General features: G+C 46.0%; 1 protein-coding gene across 10 annotated transcripts in view; it reads right to left on the bottom strand.

Annotated features, from left to right (window-relative positions):
• Window positions 1–4211: 4211 nt before the first annotated feature.
• The window catches only part of DDR2 (discoidin domain receptor tyrosine kinase 2), a 154662-nt gene continuing 139251 nt past the window's right edge, over window positions 4212–19622 (bottom strand). For all 10 annotated transcript variants that reach the window (XM_053209786.1, XM_053209787.1, XM_053209794.1 and 7 more), the window contains 5 exons: window positions 19032–19159; window positions 16549–16740; window positions 16020–16254; window positions 13124–13273; window positions 4212–11059 (listed from right to left, as the gene is read on the bottom strand). In XM_053209786.1, the coding sequence (XP_053065761.1) occupies window positions 10925–11059; window positions 13124–13273; window positions 16020–16254; window positions 16549–16740; window positions 19032–19159 (840 nt within the window). In that variant the 3' untranslated portion in view covers window positions 4212–10924. The remainder of the gene's footprint in view (window positions 11060–13123; window positions 13274–16019; window positions 16255–16548; window positions 16741–19031; window positions 19160–19622) is intronic.

The following is a 19622-nucleotide window of genomic DNA, read 5'->3' as shown; positions in this document are numbered from 1 at the left end:
GACCCGACGGTGCTCCCCTCGCGTCATCGGCTCTTCTCCAATCGCGGCCGGCGGTGCGCTCTAGGCGCCGGGCCCCGGGTGGGGTGAGGTAGGCCGAGGGGCGGAGCCGCACCCGAGCCAATCCGGACGCTCGTCGTCCCTCCGTAGCTCAGGTGTCCCGCGGGACCCACCCGGCTCCTGCTGCACCTGCCCTTTGCTGGGTCGGGCTTTCCCCCAGCAGAGCACTGGGGCGCGGGATGAGTGGCACGCACGGCATCTGTACCCTGGTGCCCCCGCCTGGCCTCTATTGCAGGAAGGCCTCAGGATGTTTGCACCAGAACTCCTTGTTTTAGAGAAAAGATTTGGGTCTAGGAGTTAAAGTTTGGGTACTGTCATCTACTTCGTTTTCTACTCCTTTTGGGATGTGTAGATCCAGGCACTGTGCCACTTTACAGACAAGCTTCTGGTCCCAGACCTGCTGTTCCTCTAAAAAAAAATCCTCTTTGGAAAAATGAACATTGATTTCCTTTAAAATTTTTTATACAATCATGGATGAGTTGCCAGTTTTCAAAAGTTGGAACATCTATGAACCTGAGAACCTAAGAACTTCATAGGACATTATCAGTGGTGTACTATAAACTCCTACTTCAGTGCTTCTCAAACTCCGTGATAAACAACCCCTTTTGTTTTTCCCAGCCATCCCAGATGGGTACTCCTGAAAAATACGAGAGCAATGAGTCATGAGAAAAATGAAATAAAAAGCAAAGGATGCAAAATTCAAGCCCGGATTTTTTTATTATTAGATTTAACACATAAAAGAGTCTTCTGCCCAAGTGCTATAAAAGTTTCTAATGCTTAATCCAGGTTTCTATATTTATCGTGCATTGGTAACAAGGTGACCATCACTGGTCCGGGTTCACGCTAAGAAACTCCCCACATCATGTATCTAACTCTAGGGAACTCGCTTTAATCTACTTCATGGCCTCTGTAACAGTTTCAATTATTTATACACAGCAATGATCCCCGAGCAATATGAGACTGATATAATCTATACTGTCTTTTGAAATCATAGAGGTCTTGATTAATTTGATATTGTAACAGCACTCCAACCGGTTGTAAGAGTTAAGTCGCTTCAAGTGTATGTGCCTCTGGCCTTAGGGAGTAAAGAACCAAACTTCCCCAGAAGATAAGACCGGACTACATTCGAAAACGGGTGCCACGGAGGCCAGCACGTCTGTGCAGGGTCATGTTGACACATAACTAACTGCCTGGACGCCTGCTTCTCCTGCACACGGCCCCCCTCCCTTCTCCCATGCCTTCTCCTTTAAAACGCTCCAGCTTCACCTGGATGGGGAGATGGTCTTTGAGAAGTTACTCTACGATCTTCCCAGGTCGCCGGCTTCCTTGAATAAAGCATCCTTTGTTTCCCACCATCACTTGATTCTCGAGTGTTGATTTCGAGTGGGGAGCAGCTGAACCCGAGTTCAGAACTGGTTCTCTGTCCACTGATAATATCAGCTAGTTTAGAAATCCCTAATCTTATACCAATAAAATTATATTAAAAATAAATCCTATTATTTAAATATTGGATTCCTAAATAATCACAGTTTTTTTCAATTTTTTAGAGAGAGAGTGGGGGGAGGAAGAGGGGCAGAGAGAGAGAGAGAGAGAAAGTGATAGAGAGAATCCCAAGCAGGCTCCATGCTCAGTGCAGAGCCCAACTCGGTCCTTGACCCCATGACCCTATGATCCTGACCTAAGCCAAAATCAAGAGTTGGTTGCTTAACTGACTGAGCTGCCCAGGGCCCCAAAACTTCGTTATTGTTCTCTGGATGGAACTCAGCTCCTACCCTTACCCCATGTTTCAACCATTCTAAAGAGACCGCACTTTAACAATATTTTCTGGGAGTCCTAAGACTAAAGTTAACCCCAATCTTTACAGTCTAGACCCAAAGGCTCCTTTTAAAGTGTCCTAGGACTCAGAAGTGACATGTAAAGGGAATACAACTCCATGTTTGTCCTGTGGCAAACTCATTCCTACGAGGGCAGGTGTGGGGGGGGGGGTGCAGATTCTGGAGAGTCAGCATCACCACAATCTGGGGATGACAAGAGTACAGGACTATGAGTTAAGTGAAGGCAGGAAAAGCAGAGTCAGACGGGCAGTCTCCTACTAGCGTGATGTCCGTCCCATCCAAGGGGGGAAACCTTGGTCTCTGCTTCCTTCTTTCATTTGAAGTTGGGGCTTTCAAAGTTCTTTAACATTCACGGGATGGGCTGAACCACTAGAGGGGCCAGAGAGACTAAGAAAACGGAAATCTGTTGACAACACGTCATTGAATTTTGTATTTTAAAAAATATTTTATCACGTGTAGCACACAGCTCAGTAAAAGTTATAATATATAGTTTACTGATAGGTGAGTTAGTATGACTTTCATCTTCCCAAACGAGTCATCTTGAGTTTGTATTGTTTGTGAGCTGTTTTCCTGGAAACCAGAAGAACCTGGTACACAATGACTGATCCCATTTACCCCTGGCAAACCTTGGCCCCTTGATCAGAATAGTAAATTGACTATTTACTGCCTTATAAAATAAATTTTGCTCTACCCTGAACCCTGAAACCGATCTTTGGTTTCTTTTATGATACCTGAAACAGTCCTCAGGTAGACAAAGATCAGTAAAGTTACCTTTAGCACCCATGACAGAGCTCTATTCTGGGTCCTCAGAAACCTCTCCAGAACTAACTTGTCTCTGGTTTGCAAACAGGGTCAGAAAAAAACAAAACAAAACAAACAAACAAACAAAACAGCTACCGTGGGGCCATGTAGCATTTCTTGTGGGTGTCTTTTATCTGTCTCCTCTTCCAATCACTGTACATCCAGCCTGGACCAAACCTGCTTTAAGAGTGGGATTTTACCCATTTCCTCAGGTAGCAAGAGGTAATATGTCTTATTATAAGACATATAATCCGTAAGGAGTTATTGTTCAGTGTGATTCAAGGACCAGAAGATGAGTGTGTATACTTCTTTTTCAAATACGAAATGAATATAAAATTGTAAGTGGCGACAAATCAGTTTGTAGTGCTCAATACTAAGCAAAATAGAGTCCCCGAAGTTGTTAGTTAAAACGTAAAAGAGCAGGGGCGCCTGCGTGGCTCAGTCGGTTGAGCGTCCGGCTTCGGCTCAGGTCATGATCTCACGGTCCGTGAGTTCGGGCCCCATGTCGGGCTCTGTGCTGACAGCTCAGAGCCTGGAGCCTGCTTCGGATTCTGTGTCTCCCTCTCTCTGCCCCTCCCCTGTTCATGCTCTGTCTCTCTCCGTCTCAAAAATAAACATTAAAAAACATTTTTTTACATAAATGAAACATAAAAGAGCAGACTTAATATGTGTCCTCAGAACAAATTACATACTCAGATACATGCACAGCATATACCTATGCTGTATCACTCACACCCACCTTTAAAGCTTGGCGACAGGTGTTGACCATGGAATTGGACCTCTTTGAACATCTCTGCTCTGTCTGTTACTTTTTTTTCTCCTTTGCCTCCGACCCACTCCCACCACACAGATATTTGCATCCCCGGGCCTTTGGCACTGAAATCAAACTAGATACTTTGGGGGTCAGAGTGTGCGTTCCTGAATTATTATTGTCCTCTGAGAATTTTTATCCATTCTCTATCATGGCCATCGCTGAAAAAACATATAATTCTTCAGAAAATTCAAAGTATAAATTTATTCTTCAGAGACCAAGAAACATGTTGTGGGGGTGGCTGGGGGGGGGGGGAGGTTCATCTTAATGTGTCGTATGAAGACTCGTTCTGTATTCTGTTCATAGTTTTTGTCGCTTTTTGTATGCGTGGTCTGTCTCGAGCCAGACGATCTTTGGATTTGGGAGGGATTTCTATGTATCAGGCAAGACAACTTTGTAACAACAATAAAGCATCCTCAATTAATTCTGGACTGGACTCTCCGGAGCTGGGCTAATGGGACGACACAAAACTCCAGGTCTCTAGTACGTTTGGATGTGCCAGAGACCCAGACCCTTTCCTTCCCGTACACAGTCAAGGAATAGGAGACAGGCTTGCGCAAGAGACCCCCTACCGACCCCACGCACCCCGCGAACCCCACGCACACCCTTGGCTCTGCCCCCTTGCCCCCTCACTACTCCAGAAAGACTGTAAGGAGTGAAGATCGCAAAGCCAGGAGCCGGCGCTATTTGCACAGAAGAAGGATCCGTCAGTAGCGTATTTCTTTAATCATTGTTATTTACAATTTATCATCTGACAGACTTACAGAGAATAAATAAAGAAAATATACAATTGGTATCTTGTTTCCTTTTCTAATACAGAGAACTTTTACCTATTCTGTTTCGGAATGACTAGGATAGTTTTAAGCAGAAATCAATCAGTTTGCTCTTTGCCCCTTGACAAGACACATCATCCTCCAAAGCCCGCAAAATGAGGCTCAGATATTCCCTCCTCGTAGGAAGAGTGAGCCGTGTTGATTCAGAAACTCAACCCTTAGGAAGTTACCGGACAACAGGGTAGAAAAAATGGGATATCATGAGAAGTAAAGGGCATAAAATGAATAGGCTAGATTACAAACTCTTGGTGTGTTTGCAGGAATCCTCCCCAATTTCAACTATCTCCAAGCCTCTTTGCAAGAAAACAGGTAATTGCCTTATCACATTATGCTTTCCCAGTAAGTCTTTGTGCAAAGTCTCCCCTTATATGCAATTGTGAATGTGGGTAAGCACAGGCCTGCTTGGGACTTTGACCTTTCTCCTTTACAAGTTCTCGACCGGGTGTCTGCAGGAGAAACCAAAGAGCTTCAACTGGGCTGGGTTTGGGGCTCTTGCCGGGGTGCATCGCAGAGAACTGTCTTGAACTGCTGTCTAAACACCGCAAGGAATGAGGTATTTCCATAGATCGGTGTCGTCGTTAGAAAATATACAAACTGAGAATGAACTTCACCAGGCACAAGTCTGCGCACTCTTTTTTCTGTCTTCGTTTGAAAATAAACCCTCTACGATATAGCAAAGTGATTCTCCCTAAACCCACCCCAGTTACGCTGAATGACAAGTTTCGGTTTCTATCTTTTATTCATTCGAAAAACAACACTCGGCAAATATTTGCTGAGTGCTCACTACATGCTTGGACCTTTACAGGACACAGGCTAAGCAGTGTGAACACGGTTACCACCTTGTGACCCTTAAATAGGGCACGTTAAAGATGCCATCACAAAACTCACAGCTGCGATCCGCAAACCCAGAGTTTCAACTGCCCCCAAAGTTGCTTCTGTGTTTACATTTAATTTGGTCCAATGTACCTGCCATTCCGTTTAAGCATTGGTATGTAGGCAAATTAAATGTCTGCACTACTCTGAAAATTGTGTTCCTCACACGTTAGGGGACCCTATGCCACCGTACTCTGTTCCTTCCACAAGCCAGCCCTGGTGCCATCAACTAAGTGCCACCTAGCTCTTGACCAAAAGACCCATCTACCCTAAGTCCCCTGCTTGCCACCATTACAAATCTTACCACTTGTAGGAACTGCAGGAACCATCTAGAACGTCCTACAACTGATTCTCTAGCCAGCAAACTACGTGCGGGTCTCACTGTCTTTTGTGTTTCCAAATCCTTCTGAGTTGTTTTTGGGTTGCTCCAGAGGCTAAACAGCAAAACTAGTCAGAAAATGTGGAAGCGGTCTAGGCAGGATCTTTCTTATTGACAAAGGAACACATTAATTTGTTGTATTCTGTCTAGAATTTTGTAGGATTGTAGTGTGTTCCCTGCCGCATCCCACGCGGGGCCAGGTTACAAATCAGAAAGGGATAAAGTATCCAGAAACTAAATAAATACATGTAAAAAAAACTGGTGACATCTGAGTGAGGTCTGCAGTTTAATGAATAGAATTACAAATGTCAATTTTCTGGTTTTGAGAATAGACTACGGTCACAGGTGATGTTATCAATGGGAAAGCCTGGTGTTAGGGTAAGGCCGCTCTACTTTTTTATAACTTCTTGTGAGTCTTAAAGTATTTCAAAATAACAAGTTTTTAAATAAAAGATACACCAAGTAAATAATTACCCACCACTTGTCTGCCATCAAGCAATGCAGCTAATCGTGCCAGAGAACTAAAAATGCCAGAAATCCAATCACCATTGACCATTCTGGTCTCTTTCCGTATTGATTCAGCATTCCAAGGCATTTACCAAGTGGAAAAGGCGTTCATCTGTTTCTATAAAAATGTTAACTTTCAACTCAAGAAGGACTTCCCAGCATAGATCAGAATCTGCAATCAGTATTCCAGAAACTTTTAGGGACCTACCGTATACACAGCCAGAGGTCAGAGATCTTACTGAAAAGGCCAAGACGGCAGGTACATAAATTCCAGTTAGGAGCAAAGACTTATTAACCATATGCTGGAAGTGATCTGGGCCCTGGCTGTAATTTTCTTCATTTTCTTTTCAGTTTTGGGCAAAACAAGATGCTGTTCTGCTTTGGAATATTTCCTTGGAATATCTTCATCTCTCCCTCTTGCAGACACTCCCCCTCTTCTGTTCCCCTTTACTCAAAACATATGGCTCAGCCCCACATCATGGCTTCCTCGTGGGAAGTCTGGATGGGACTAGAGAAACACTTGGTTCCAACGTGGCGTATACCTCTCTGCATAGATATCAAGTGAGATTTGGTCTTGTCTAACTTCGGCCTATTATTTCAGTGTTTCCCTGTGGCTTTTCTGGGCACAGCAGTGATGGGCATTATTTTAAATGGATTTGATCAACAGAAGCGAGGGAAGGGAAACAACGCCCCGTGAACTGCCATAAATCATTTCCAAAGCAGCACTTGGGAAACACAGTCCAGTTCAAGCAAAGGAACGATCTCTTCCCACCACCGTTTACCCAGCACCTGCAGGGCCCAGAATACACTTCGACGGGGTGCCCCCTCACCCACCCCCGTCTGAAATTAGATCATTCCTTGACGGTTGCTTATGTGTTTTTATAAGGACCTTCCCTTTCCCAAAACTCTGAAAAGCTCCCTTCCTTTTCATACACAGCACCTGACTTTTCATTTTTTAATAAATACTTTTATCATCTCTGTCATCCAGAATTTCTTTCCCTACACATATTTACCTTTTATCTCCAATAACACTTACATTTTCTGCCCTCTCTCGGATCTCTCTTCTGAGATTTGCTTTCATGCTTCGGCATGGATTCTCACCTGCCCCACCTGTTTCTGCCTTGCCGCCCTGACTCGCCCAGGGTCCTTCCCCTGCACTCTCCCTTACCTTTTTTTGTGTAGCCTTCTTTCTAGTCCCCACCCGCCTCCCCACTCAGGCACATGCACATTCATTTATTCTTTTTCTTTGTTTGTTACTCCTTTTCCATATAATGCTCTTCCTCATACTGTCTTGTGTACTTGTACGTGATCTTTCCACAGCATCAAGACCACACTTTCCCCTCTGTGCCTCCTTCCATTCCAGATCCCTTCTGATCACACAGGCGTCTGGACAGCACATCCAGATTTGGACCTAGTTAGCAGCACATTCACCAGCAAAAGTACAACGTGAAATCTGACGATCCCCAAACACAATCTGGATATGAAGTAGCTCATATCTATCACGAAGGGGATGACTCACTACGAAGGTTAACAAGGCCTCCGTGGTTCGCTGTCCCCTTTCCTATCTCCTTTTCTCAAAGCTCCCAGCTACGTTCTTCTCATCGAAGTTTGAGCTACTTTGAAATTCTACGTACTAAGCCTTCTTCACCATGTCCTGCTATTGGGTTTCTTTGGTCCGTGCAGCGAGGCTCTGCGGGCATGGCCGGGCTAGGAGCTAGAGCAGGGTCTCTAAGGTAGGAGTCTCAGTGCCAGAAAGCTTCCTCCTCCTTCTTCCTCCGTTCCTCCTGAACGGGCTTGGGAGCCACATGAAACCAATTACTCTGTGGCTCAAGGCCAGGAAAATCCAGACACGTTCAGTTTATCTCCAGTATGATTTTCTTTTTATACGGGGCATCATGGAATGTGTGCGGTGGTTTGAGGCAGAAATGTGAAAAGAAAGAAGTGGAGAGATTAGGCAAAGACGGGAAGATGATGTTATTCTCTCTGGCCACATAAGAAGCCGCGGGCGCGGGCTGCCTGTGGGTCTACCAGAGGCAGGTGCAAAATGGAGGATAGGCCGTAGGCCTGGATTTCACCTGCAGCGAGGTGATGAAATTTCCGTGTCAATGTGCCCAGATGAAACAGGGTTTCTGGGTGCCTCTGTGAGGGTGTTTCCAGAGGACTTCAGCATCTGAATTGGTGCACTGAGTGAAAAGGACTGCCCTCTCTGGTGTGGGCCGCTCAGGAAAAGATGCAAAAGACAGAGGAGGGGAGTCTGCTCTCTCTGCCTGACTGCTGAACTTGAACGTCCGTCTTCTGTCCTCCGTTTTCCCGGAACTGGGCCCCCCACCCACTTCCCTGGGTTTGCAGCTGCAGGGGACAGCTTGTGAGACTTTTGAGCCTCCTAATCACATGGGCCAAATCCTTATAATAAATTTGTGTGTGTGTGTGTGTGTGTGTGTGTGTGTGTGTGTGTGTGTGTGTATACATATATATCCTATTGGTTCTGTTTCTCTAGAGAGCTCTCGGATACATGAAGTTAACACTGGTCTTGAAAGCAGTGTGACAGGTCCTGGGACGTAGGAGAATGTGTCTGGCCCTGCACATGTCAGATGAGATAATGTCTATGGAAATGCCTGATGAACTTGAAAGCGCTGTACAAGTGGCCGCTGTTACTATGACTATGACAGTGCGTTCCCCGCATCATTGCTTTTGCTGACCGCGATCGGCAGAGCAGGACAACCACGTGACCAGATGACAGACTCTGCGTCAACTCTAGATGCAATTACCCAGCCAGCACTGAACCTATCAGAACTGGGCGAGGTTTCAAGGCCGTCTAACCCCATCCCCTCACTTGACGGCTAGGGAAAGTAAAGTCCGGAAAGGTGAAGTGATTCCAGAAAGTGTGAAGAATAACACACTTGGCTTGAGGCAGAAGTAGGATCAGAGCTCCAAGCCAACGCTCTCCTGACCCCCACGCCAATGATCTCGGCAGAGTTAGCCCTGGCAGGGACTGGAGCCCAGAGTCGAAGGGCAGCTATGGGAGAAGGTGTCTGCTCGGGTCACAAGACCGTCTGGGGGACTTGGGCACTTGGCTTCTGCGGTAGCCTGGAGAGATGTTAAAGGCCGAACCAGGGAGGACAGTCAAGTCCCTGAGCGACTGTGCACAGGGGGCCGGGTGAGAGCTAGGGAAGCAGACCCAAGATCTCAAGACTATTTCTTACACTTGGGAAGCGTATTCTGTAACCTTTTCTTGTTGCTCCCTCGGAGGGAATGGAGGGGCACCTTTTCCTGCTTCTCATGAAGTCTGAGGCCTCGTGGAGGAGAGAGCTCATCATCTGTTCCAAGGGGACTCTTACTAAATAGTGTATCAGTTTCCGTGGCTTCTGAACCCAGAACCCCAGGATTTCTTTCCTGCTGGCCGCACCATCCGCTGGGGTAAGAGCCTCCACACGAAGCAGGAGCAGTGAGGGACTTCTCTCTCACGCTCACCCTGTGCCTCTCTGCAATCAAGGACTCGGAGGGTCAACCATCTCATACAACCATTTACCTTGGGTTTCAAAGCCTCTCTCTTTCTTGCCTGGCTCCTCAGCCTGCATCTGAAACTCTTCGGCAACAAAGGACTCCCCCCGACCTCTGGAGATGACCCGTTCACCCTCGTGTGTTCTGTTGGTTATGCTCGCTCTAATAAGGAGTGGAAAGCTATCTCTTTGCGACTTTCCCTCGTTGGCCCTAGGTCAACATTTTGGAAACACTCAGAACAGACCTACTCCCTACTCCACAGGGCCTTCAGGTATTCGTGCCAGAGAAATTCACACACACACCCCAGCCCACGGGTCCCCTAGGGGAGGCACCTAATAAAAGAGCTGAAAGACTTGGAAAAGACGAACCAAAGGACCCATGGTCCAGATATCAAAACACCAGTCTCTACTGATTCAACACCAGGCTCTCACTGAAACACGTGCCTGAAAATATCTGAGCAAGTGGGAGACCCTCAGCAGAAATCACAAGGGAATAGTCCACGTGTACCTGCCCTCCATAGACTTCTTTTCCTATGTCCATTCTCTGTTCAGGAACCCTTCCACGCACAAGGTACTTTTTTGGCAAATGACGATTCCCCTTCACACGGCCTTGCGGTACGCTTTCTCCTACACACACTCTCTGTATTTCCTATGCATCTAGACCTCCCCCTTGACCCCGCCCACAAAATGAACAAAACACCCATTCTGAGAACCTGGGGTTTTTCAAGCATGTATCATCCACTTTGACAGGAGAAGGAAAGGCAGAGGGTAGGACGTGTCCAGAGGCCACATTAGGAAACTCAGAAATCTCTGATCAGTTACCGAATACCAACCATCTCATCGGATTCTCCACGCTTACCGAGTGTCTTCCCTAAGCTTAATCCCACGTTTCCTAAGATATCAGTATTCTTCAAGTTTTTTCTTTCTGAAGATACATTTTGAAAGGTGACATGGAAAAAATATTGTATCATCTGCACATTTATAAACATAGCATATTTAACCTTTATAAATTATCTAAATTGTCTAGCTTGCTATCCAACACTTTGGTATATTAAGTAAGATTTCTTTACTAGATTTTATCTTTCCTAGGATTTTTTTTTTCTTTTTGACTTCTTTAATGTAAAAAAAAAAAAAAAGAGTATATATGGGTCAGGGGTAGAGAGTGGGGGAGTGGAGTGAAGGCAGGCCAGGGACAGAGACAGAGAAGTGAATAAGCCTCCGTCTCCCGGGCCCATTCAACGTCCGGATGGAGTGGCTTAGGCGTGGGTGAGTGGTAGGTCTCGTGAGAAGGACCTGGGCCATCGGAATGTCGCCAGGCAGTGATAGCGTCACTCGTCCCCTTGCTGAAGGAGCAGAAGGTGGATCTCCTGGAACGAAGGACGATGCTTGGTGTCTCTTCTCCAGCAACTGAGCATCAGCTTGTACACAGAGTCAGGGCAGATGGCAGGCTGGGGGAGGTAGGTCTTTGAAAACAAAGGTGAACAGAAAACAAGGATGTTAAGAAGCGGGGGTGGGGGGGAAGGAAGTGTGGTTGCATTATAGTTTTGTCTGCCTCCCTCCCTGCTTGAACTTGAAAACTAAAACAGGTGTGGTGTCTGTTCTTCCCGCTCACATCTCGGCCCCCGTCCCTTCGCTTGTCTTGCCTAGTTGTTTGCAGCAGCGTTTCCTGATGAACCATTCTGAGGTCCCCACTGTCATACAAAAGACGAAACTCTAGCCAAAAAGAGGTCTCAGACTGAAAAGCAAGTTGTTAGAACACCAAGTCCTCTGGTTACGGCCCAAGTGTTGAGGTTTATCTTGGCGGAGCCCATCACGGCAGGGGCAGAAAGTGAATTAGGTGGTCTCAGCTCCTCTACCAGAATAGGACCCCAGCCGGATGCAGACACCGGAATGCTGGAAATATCCGTGTTGCTCCTCCCATAATGTTCTCTGGGACCCCCTGCCCCGGATTGGGCCACGCAGAGGAGTCTGCTGACCTCAGAGTCCACCTTGCAGCTGACAGTATTGAGAAACTGCTGTCCCTACACTCCAATGTCAAACTTAAAATTTGAATACGGACATTTTAGGAATAAAATTTAAAGTAATGAAATTTTGTAGACTACAATAAAATTTAACTTTGACAAGTTATGTTTAGTGATTAAGGGGCTAAATGTAATACATTTTTATCGAAAATTACAACTTTTGCTTATAGGGGAGAAGTTCACTGAGCATATAATGGTAATACCTGATTTTGACCTCAGCTTCATTCAATAACTTAACTTTGCTATTTGACCCCTTGGTAGTGGGTGAAAATACATTTGGCTCACTACTAGTAGTGAAGATGAACTGGGGGACCCTTTTAAGCTGAGTATTTAAAAATAAATAAGAAAAATAAAATCCTGGGCATTGTTAGAAATTAAAACTAGAATAGGTCAGCCTCGTGTCATGATGTATTAGTCCAGTAGAAAAATCACTTTTTTCCTTGGTCCGCTCACTTGGCCTTGGTCCACTGCACACAAGGGTGAATTTGCCCTTTGTCATGGTATGAACACAATTATTTTACAACCAGGACAGGTCATTTGGATCCCCTGCTCCCAAAAGATCTACAGAGCAGCAAGACAAAGTGAAATCCCAGGCCCTCTTCCTCTTGCTTTCAACCTGCATATTGTCTTATCTCTTCTTATCTTTTGCTTATCTTTCTTATCTTTTGCTTACTTCGATGTATTTAAGGATTTAAGTTCTTCTTTTCTTTTCTTTTCTTCCCCCACCCCCCCAATGTGGGGCTCGAACTCACGAACCGTGAGACCATGACCTGAGCTGAAGTCGGACCCTTAACCAACCGAGTCACCCAGGCGCCCCTACGTTTTCATTTTCTGCAGGCCTTCTCCCTCTCACTAGCTGGCTTCAACTGCCACCCTCCAGGGTGCTGTGGCCAGGCCACTTTGGGGAGGCTCAGTGCTCCAGCCACATCAGCAAGCTCCAAATCCTACAGGTCACGGGGTCTTTACAAACCGAGTCACTAAAGAAATGTTAGAGTATCCTGACTGGGAATTGGGACCCTCGTCAGCGTGGGACCCCGCTGTTCCCCGAGTTCTGGACACATCTGCTCATCTCCTGGCACAACAATCCAGAAACATTGCTAGATATGTAGTCCAAACCGAGTTTTTAGGTACTGCCAATGAATCCCTTATTCATTTTTTAAACTTATATTTTTGTTCTTAGTGTTTCAACCAGGAAGATGAACCATACGGTCCACAGCAAGAAATAGGGCAAACGTGAGAGAGCGGATTTGATTTCCTGCTGTCTTCGAGTCGCGGAGGCACCTGGCGGAACGGATCCCTGCCATGTGGATCGGGCAGGGTGTATGGCTGGCAGGGGTGGTGGGGGGCGGACCTCAGTCTTTCACGTTCTCTGGATAATTAGTGACCAAAGACTGCCATCCACGTAGCCCATCCCCCGGCTCCGGCTATCCTGCTAAATCAGGACTTTCTTCTTCTCGCCTTGTGAAGCACCCAGGTGCACACCCTCCCACCCCCAGCAGTTCTCACCTGCCTCCCTTGGTCCCGGAAGAACTCTCCGGTATTCTCAATGACCTGCTCATCAGACAGCTGGGAATAGGGCTGCTCCTGGCAAAAGGTGAACGTCTCCCACAGAGTCACCCCAAAGGCCCACACGTCACTCGCTGTCGTGAATTTGCCCTGTTCACGTAAGGAAGAGAAGAGGAAACCAGGATAGCCGGTGCATGATATGCGCGGGTGAGATCTGCATGCCCTGGTCACCCCCTTCCACGCCCCAGGGCAAGGAAGACTGGGACTGCCAAGATGTGCATGGAGAATCTAAAATGACAAAATGGGGCGCCTGGGTGGCTCAGTCAGTTGAGCGGCTGACTCTTGGTTTCAGGTCAGGTCACGATCTCACAGTTCGTGACATGGAGCCCCGTGATGGGCTCTGCACTGATAGCGTGGAGCCTGCCTGGGATTCTCTCTCTCCCTCTCTCTCTGCCCCTCCCCCACTCGTGCACTTGCACACTCTCTCTCTCTCTCTCAAAATAAACAAATAAACTTAAAACAACAACAACAACAAAATGAAGTTGCTTGGGCCTCAAGCTGCAGATCATTATCTTGTCCCCCGTGGCCTCAGCTTAGACCTGCTTCCCTTGGGGATGAGATCCCAGGGCTGAAAGAGGTGCAGCCGTAAGCCACCTGACTCTCCCACCAAGTGTCAGAAGCTCAAACTTCAGGCTGTAGGGTAGCCTTGGGAAAATGCCCATGGGAATGGCAAAATTAGAATGGAAAGTCAATCGCCTTTACGTTAGAGACAGAGAAATCTAGTTTAGGTGCCCAAAGTCCCTGGGAGAATGCAGGACCCTTGCTTCCCAGGTCAGTGAGAGTCCCAGTCTTGAAGGGTAGACTAACACGTGACAGCAATGGGATTCAGATGTAATCAGCATGCATTAAATACGTGCACATTTTCTATTCAATAAGTACAACCCTCAAGTAGATGAGGTTATTTACCCTTATTTATTTGGGTCAGAAAAGTGAGACAAGAGATGTTTACTAAAAATCTCCTAGATAGCAAGACCATTAGTCATGGAAAAACTGAGATTTGGAACAGGACCCTCTGAATCTCAGACTAATAATCTTTTACAACACTCTATAATACCTCCAAAGAGAGCACTGCTCAATAATCACATCAGAAATGGGAAAAATGTGTGCATCACGTGTAGATGGTAAAGATCCTTGTAAGGACTTACGTAATCTGGTGTATACAGGCAGCATTCATAATAGTGGGAATCAGAAAAACACTGACATCTCAAATTACAGAGATATCATTAAATTATCGGCTATACACACACCATAGGGTATGATGCAGCCATTAAAGTCACATTTTTGTAAATGTTTTATTTATTTTTGAGAGAGAGAGAGGCAGAGAGAGAAGGAGACAGAATGTGAAGGAGGCTCCGAGCTATCAGCACAGAGCCTGACCCAGGGCTCGAACTCGTGAACCGTGAGATCATGACCTGAGCCGAAGTTGGATGCTTAACCGGCTGAGCCACCCAGGCGCCCCTAAAATCATATTTTTGAAGAACGTTTAACGACATAGGAAATGCTAACGTTGTAGAGTTATATGTGCATCGTATCGTCCCAATTATGGAATGTAATTATCTGTACACAGGAGTCCCCCTTATCTGTAGTTGCACTTTCCACGATTTCAGCTGCCCACGGTCAACCGCAATCCAGAAGCCAAGAACGCTCTGCCCACGCTACGTGGTAGCCTAACGCCACTTCACGACACCTACACAATTCACCTACTTCATCTCCTCATGTAGGCATTGTATCATCCTACATCATCACAAGAGGAAGGGGGAGCATAGTACGATATTTTGGAGACAGAGAGAGAGAGAGAGAGACCATGTTTGCGTAACTTTGATGACAGTATCTTGTTATAAACAGAATCTTGTTATACAATATAATATAACAATACTATTATTGTTTTTACCCTGTTACTGTGCCAAATTTATACATTAAGCTTTATTATAGGTATGTATGTATGGGGGGAAAACATAGTATATATAGTGGTTTCAGGCATCCACTGGAGGGTCTTGGAACATCTCCCCCGCAAATAAAGGGAGGCTACTGTGTATATATATACATATATACATATACATATATATATACACGTATATATACACACACATACACACACACATCTATATATACACAGAAATGTGTGTACAGAAAACAATCCTCAAAGGAAATATGCCAAACTACTAATAATGGATATCTTGGTGAGAGAAAGGAAATGGCTATATATATTTTTTCATTTCAAATTTAATTAATGAATCCTTTAAGAATATGAAAGAGGAATAAACAGATTAACTATAAACAAGGAAAGCTAGATTGCTCCCAGGCTTTTCTCAGTGATATTAATTTAGCCAATTAAGACGAAATTACCTGTGTGCAGCATGGCAGGAAGTAAATGTTTAAAGTCTAAAAATTCCACAAATCAGCTAAGTGGTATAAAACCAACAATAAAATATTTCAAACATACACGGTCAGAAAATACACCTCCAAAAGAGACATTTGAAAAACTATTCACTCATGGTCCAGAATACCAAGCGTTGAATAAAAATTATAAAGTGGAGGCACCTGGCTGGCTCAGTCGTTTGGGCATCCGACTCCTGGTCTGACTCAGGTCACGATCTTGCGGTTCGTGAGTTCAAGCCCTGACACGGGCTCTGTGCTCACAGTGTGGAGCCTGCTTGGGATTCTCTCTCTCTCTCTCTCTCTCTCTCTCTCTCTCTGCCCCTCTCCTGCTCATGTTCTCTCTCTTTCTCTTCCTCTCAAAATAAATAAATAAACTTAAAAGTGGGTCCCTATGCGCCATATGCACCTGCCTCCACGTCAGTCGCTAAGGTAGGGCTTACAGACGTGAGGGACTCACCAGTAAGATGCTCTCCCAAGACATCCAGCGGATAGGGAGGACTGCCCGGCCCTGGATCCGGTAGTAGTCACCGCTGTACAGGTTTCTGCTCATCCCAAAGTCAGCTATCTTGATGGTATAGTTCTTACCCACCAAGCAGTTTCGTGTGGCCAGGTCTCGGTGGACAAAATTAAGAGAGGAAAGGTACTTCATACCAGAGGCTATCTGGGTAGCCATAAACTTCAGGTTGGCATAACTGAGGGAATAAAAAGGAAGAGAGAAAGTAGCCTGCGGAAAGAGGGAGCCGTGAAAGGCATGCGTTCCCTGGGTGCTTCCTACGAACTGGAGTTTCGACCTCAGCATCCCTTCTCTGCTCTCCGTCAATCTCCTTGCTTTCCCCCCGCAGGACAGTTGCTCCATTATTCCCTGCATACTAACCTCCCTGCCATCCCAGAACACCAAGGTACTTTCAAGTTCACCGCTCCGCTTCTTCAGAGCCCAGGTTTGTCTCAGGAACACACAGAAGGGACAGACGAGCTGGCTTGCTTACCTGACAGTGGGTGCGTTGCTGGAGGCAGAACTGGGGGGCTCGTGGCGGGAAAGAAACTGATTGAGATCTCCATTCTCCATGTACTCAGTGATCATGCACAGAGGGTCCTCGGTGATGCACACAGCTAAGAGGCGGATGATGTTTGGGTCCTTGAGCCGGGACATGATCTTTATCTCCTTAAGAAAATCGTTCCTTTGGAGGACACAGACACGGGTAAACCCAGAGGTTGCCAGGGTTAGAAACAGGAAGGGGAAGAAGACACGGCAAAGCCTTGTCCCGCCCATTATTCCAAGTCTTGCCTCCCTTTGGATAACCTTTGAGAGGACAGAGAAGTTGGCACCCGGAAACTGTCTCATTCTATTCACCCTGGAATCGGATGCACCCTCTTCGACTGAAATCTTTTGGAGAACATGAACCATGATCTGCTCACATTTGAATCCCTAGAACCTGACAGAAGGCCCACCACGTAGAAAATGATTACCACTTGCTGAATCGGATACACGCTGCTAACAACGAGTCTGCGAAATGAAACTTTTCACTGGTAAGCGTATCTTAAGTGCCCTGGGGATTTACCTTTTTAAAAAGCCAGGGAGTCACTCTATGAATAAAGCAAAGAAATCTTTTATAAAGTGAATAATTATCCTCTGGTTTATCTGATCATTCTTTTATTTTTCCCCCCTCATACTGGCTTTTCCTGATACAGGGCACACCAGCAGTCAGTCACAACACACACTGAGTAGCCCGTTCAAAACAGAGCTGTTGAAAGCTCAGGGTGGTAATGTGGGGTCATTTCAAAAACAGCACTCGTGTGGCCAAGACCGTTAACTGATTGAGTACTTAGTGACAACCACCCTTGAGTCACAAAGTGGGCTATCACCTTCCCAGTAACAATAGCTGCGTTAGTGAGACCACTGGCCCACATTCTGGAAACTATCGGAGCAGAGGAGTCATCTCCAGTGAGTTTTCTAGGAACCTGGACTGGCAGTCATATCGTGTTAATATGACACCCTTGAAATCAATGTAGTCGTGATGTGAAACCTGCCCTCTTGGATTCCCCCTCCATTCCAAACCAGGGGTTTCCACGGCTTTGGGGGGCGGGGCGGAGTCTACGTCACCCATCACTGCTAAAGTGCAGTGGGTACAGGAGGAGAAACACCAAACCTCGCCAACCAAAACAATGGGCAAAGGCTTTGTCACATCCTACGCTTTCTTCCTCTTGCCACTCTCTCCAATCATGTGCTAAGGCCAATATAAAGAATATTCCATCTCTCTAAGGGAGGCAGAGGATGTCATCAGTGCATACTGATGTCCTTAACATTGAAATTCTCAGGGGCGCCTGGGTGGCTCAGTCCGTTGAGCATCTGACTTCGGCTCAGATCATGATCTCACGGCTCGTGAATTCAAGCTGCGTGTGGGGTTCTGTGCTGACAGCTCAGAGCCTGGAGCCTGCTTTGGATTCTGTGTCTCCCTCTCTCTCTGTCCCTCCCCTGCTTGCTCTCTCTCTCTCTCTCTCTCTCTGTCTCTCTCAAGAATAAACATTAAAAAAAAAAAAGATTGAAATTCTCACAGTTGAAATTCCAGTTTTGTTCCCTCACCTTTCTTCATTCCACATCCTGTCCATTGCAACACTTTTAGTGAAACTCTACCACCACTCGTGGAATTGACAATAATTTGGGGAATAGGAATAGTAAGTTTTCTCTCACTGTGAGTATCAGTGAGACTAATCGAGTCAACACAAATGGGAAAATACATACGTTACCCAGATGTGCAGACTTCTCTGAGACACAGACAACCAGCTTTCAACCAGCACGCCTCCCTGGGTGAGGATTAACTCACCATTACTGTAATGGAAAGGCTGTCAGACAACGGAGTATGGCTGGAAACTGCAATTTATGTGGCAAAGGATCCAAGAGACTATTAGCCAGTTTGGGAAACAGCTAAAAGGACTGTGGATCCTTTTGCTTTGAGGTCCATGGATACTTTTCCAAGTAGAGGTAGCTTCTCATTTGGGGGGTTGCTGGACACAGAAGAGAAGAAGCATAAAAGTGAAAAAAAAGGGATGAGAAAGTAAGTAGAGATGCGAAAAAAGGAGAACGGAAGAGACTCAGCAAGAGAGATGTGTGTGAACGTGGAAGTCTGCCAAGACGTGGTAATGACATTCAGGAGTATGTCTGTGCATAACCATGGCAGGAGCAAATATTCAGGCTGTTGTGTGTGTTGGGAAGTACAGCTCTGTGCAGAAGGAGTTAGGAGGTAGATAGGTAGCTAATTCGATGGATGGTGGGCATTTGCGTCTGCCAGGGATGGAGGGGAGAGGAGACGAGGGCGACAGCCCATCAGAAAAATAAAGCGTAACAGTGACAGGTGAGGCAGCTCACAGACCTTCCCATCTCAAAAGAAAAAATTGCTCAAAGGTTTCCAGGGGTGTTCCTGATCCCGAAGGTGAAATACATAAAGGAGAATTCAAAATGCAGACCACAGACCTGGCATTCTTGTTGGCATCTGCTCGGAGCATTTTCACGGCCACCAGGACAGGCTGGTTGGCACTGACATCTAGGGCAAAATCTTTGTCTTTGAACTTTTCCATCCCCTCCACTTCACAGAGATGAACCTAGACAAAAGTCACCTACTTTCAGCATCATCGTTTCTCCTGAAGACGCCTCAGTGCTCTTGCTGGGCATTTCCTGGAGACAAGCTAACTCTTAACTCCAGTAAAAATCATCAAGAGACTGTTAAGATACGTGTGACACACCTTTAATTCAAGTGGTTGACACACACAACGGTAAAGTACCCAGCTGATATGATACGTTACTGCTTTGTTAAAGAAACATACATTGATTGGAACATTAAAATATGTCAACGAATCTACAACATGGTATTTTATTACATCATAGTCCATTATAAAATGTCACTTGGCATAAATGCTCCAACTTTGACTCAAGGGAGTTTAGTTAGCGGATCATACAAAACACATGGCAATCTCCTCTCTAAGTCATCCTTTGGTATGGCATCAGCAATGTAAGTAACCCCGATGTATTATCAACAGAGTAACGAGCCTGTGCTTTCAACCCAGG

This window comes from Acinonyx jubatus, chromosome E4 (genome assembly GCF_027475565.1).
Source record: "Acinonyx jubatus isolate Ajub_Pintada_27869175 chromosome E4, VMU_Ajub_asm_v1.0, whole genome shotgun sequence".
Taxonomy (NCBI): domain Eukaryota; kingdom Metazoa; phylum Chordata; class Mammalia; order Carnivora; family Felidae; genus Acinonyx; species Acinonyx jubatus.
Note: the sequence above shows the minus strand (reverse complement) of the source record. Positions and strands in the feature narration are given on the sequence as shown.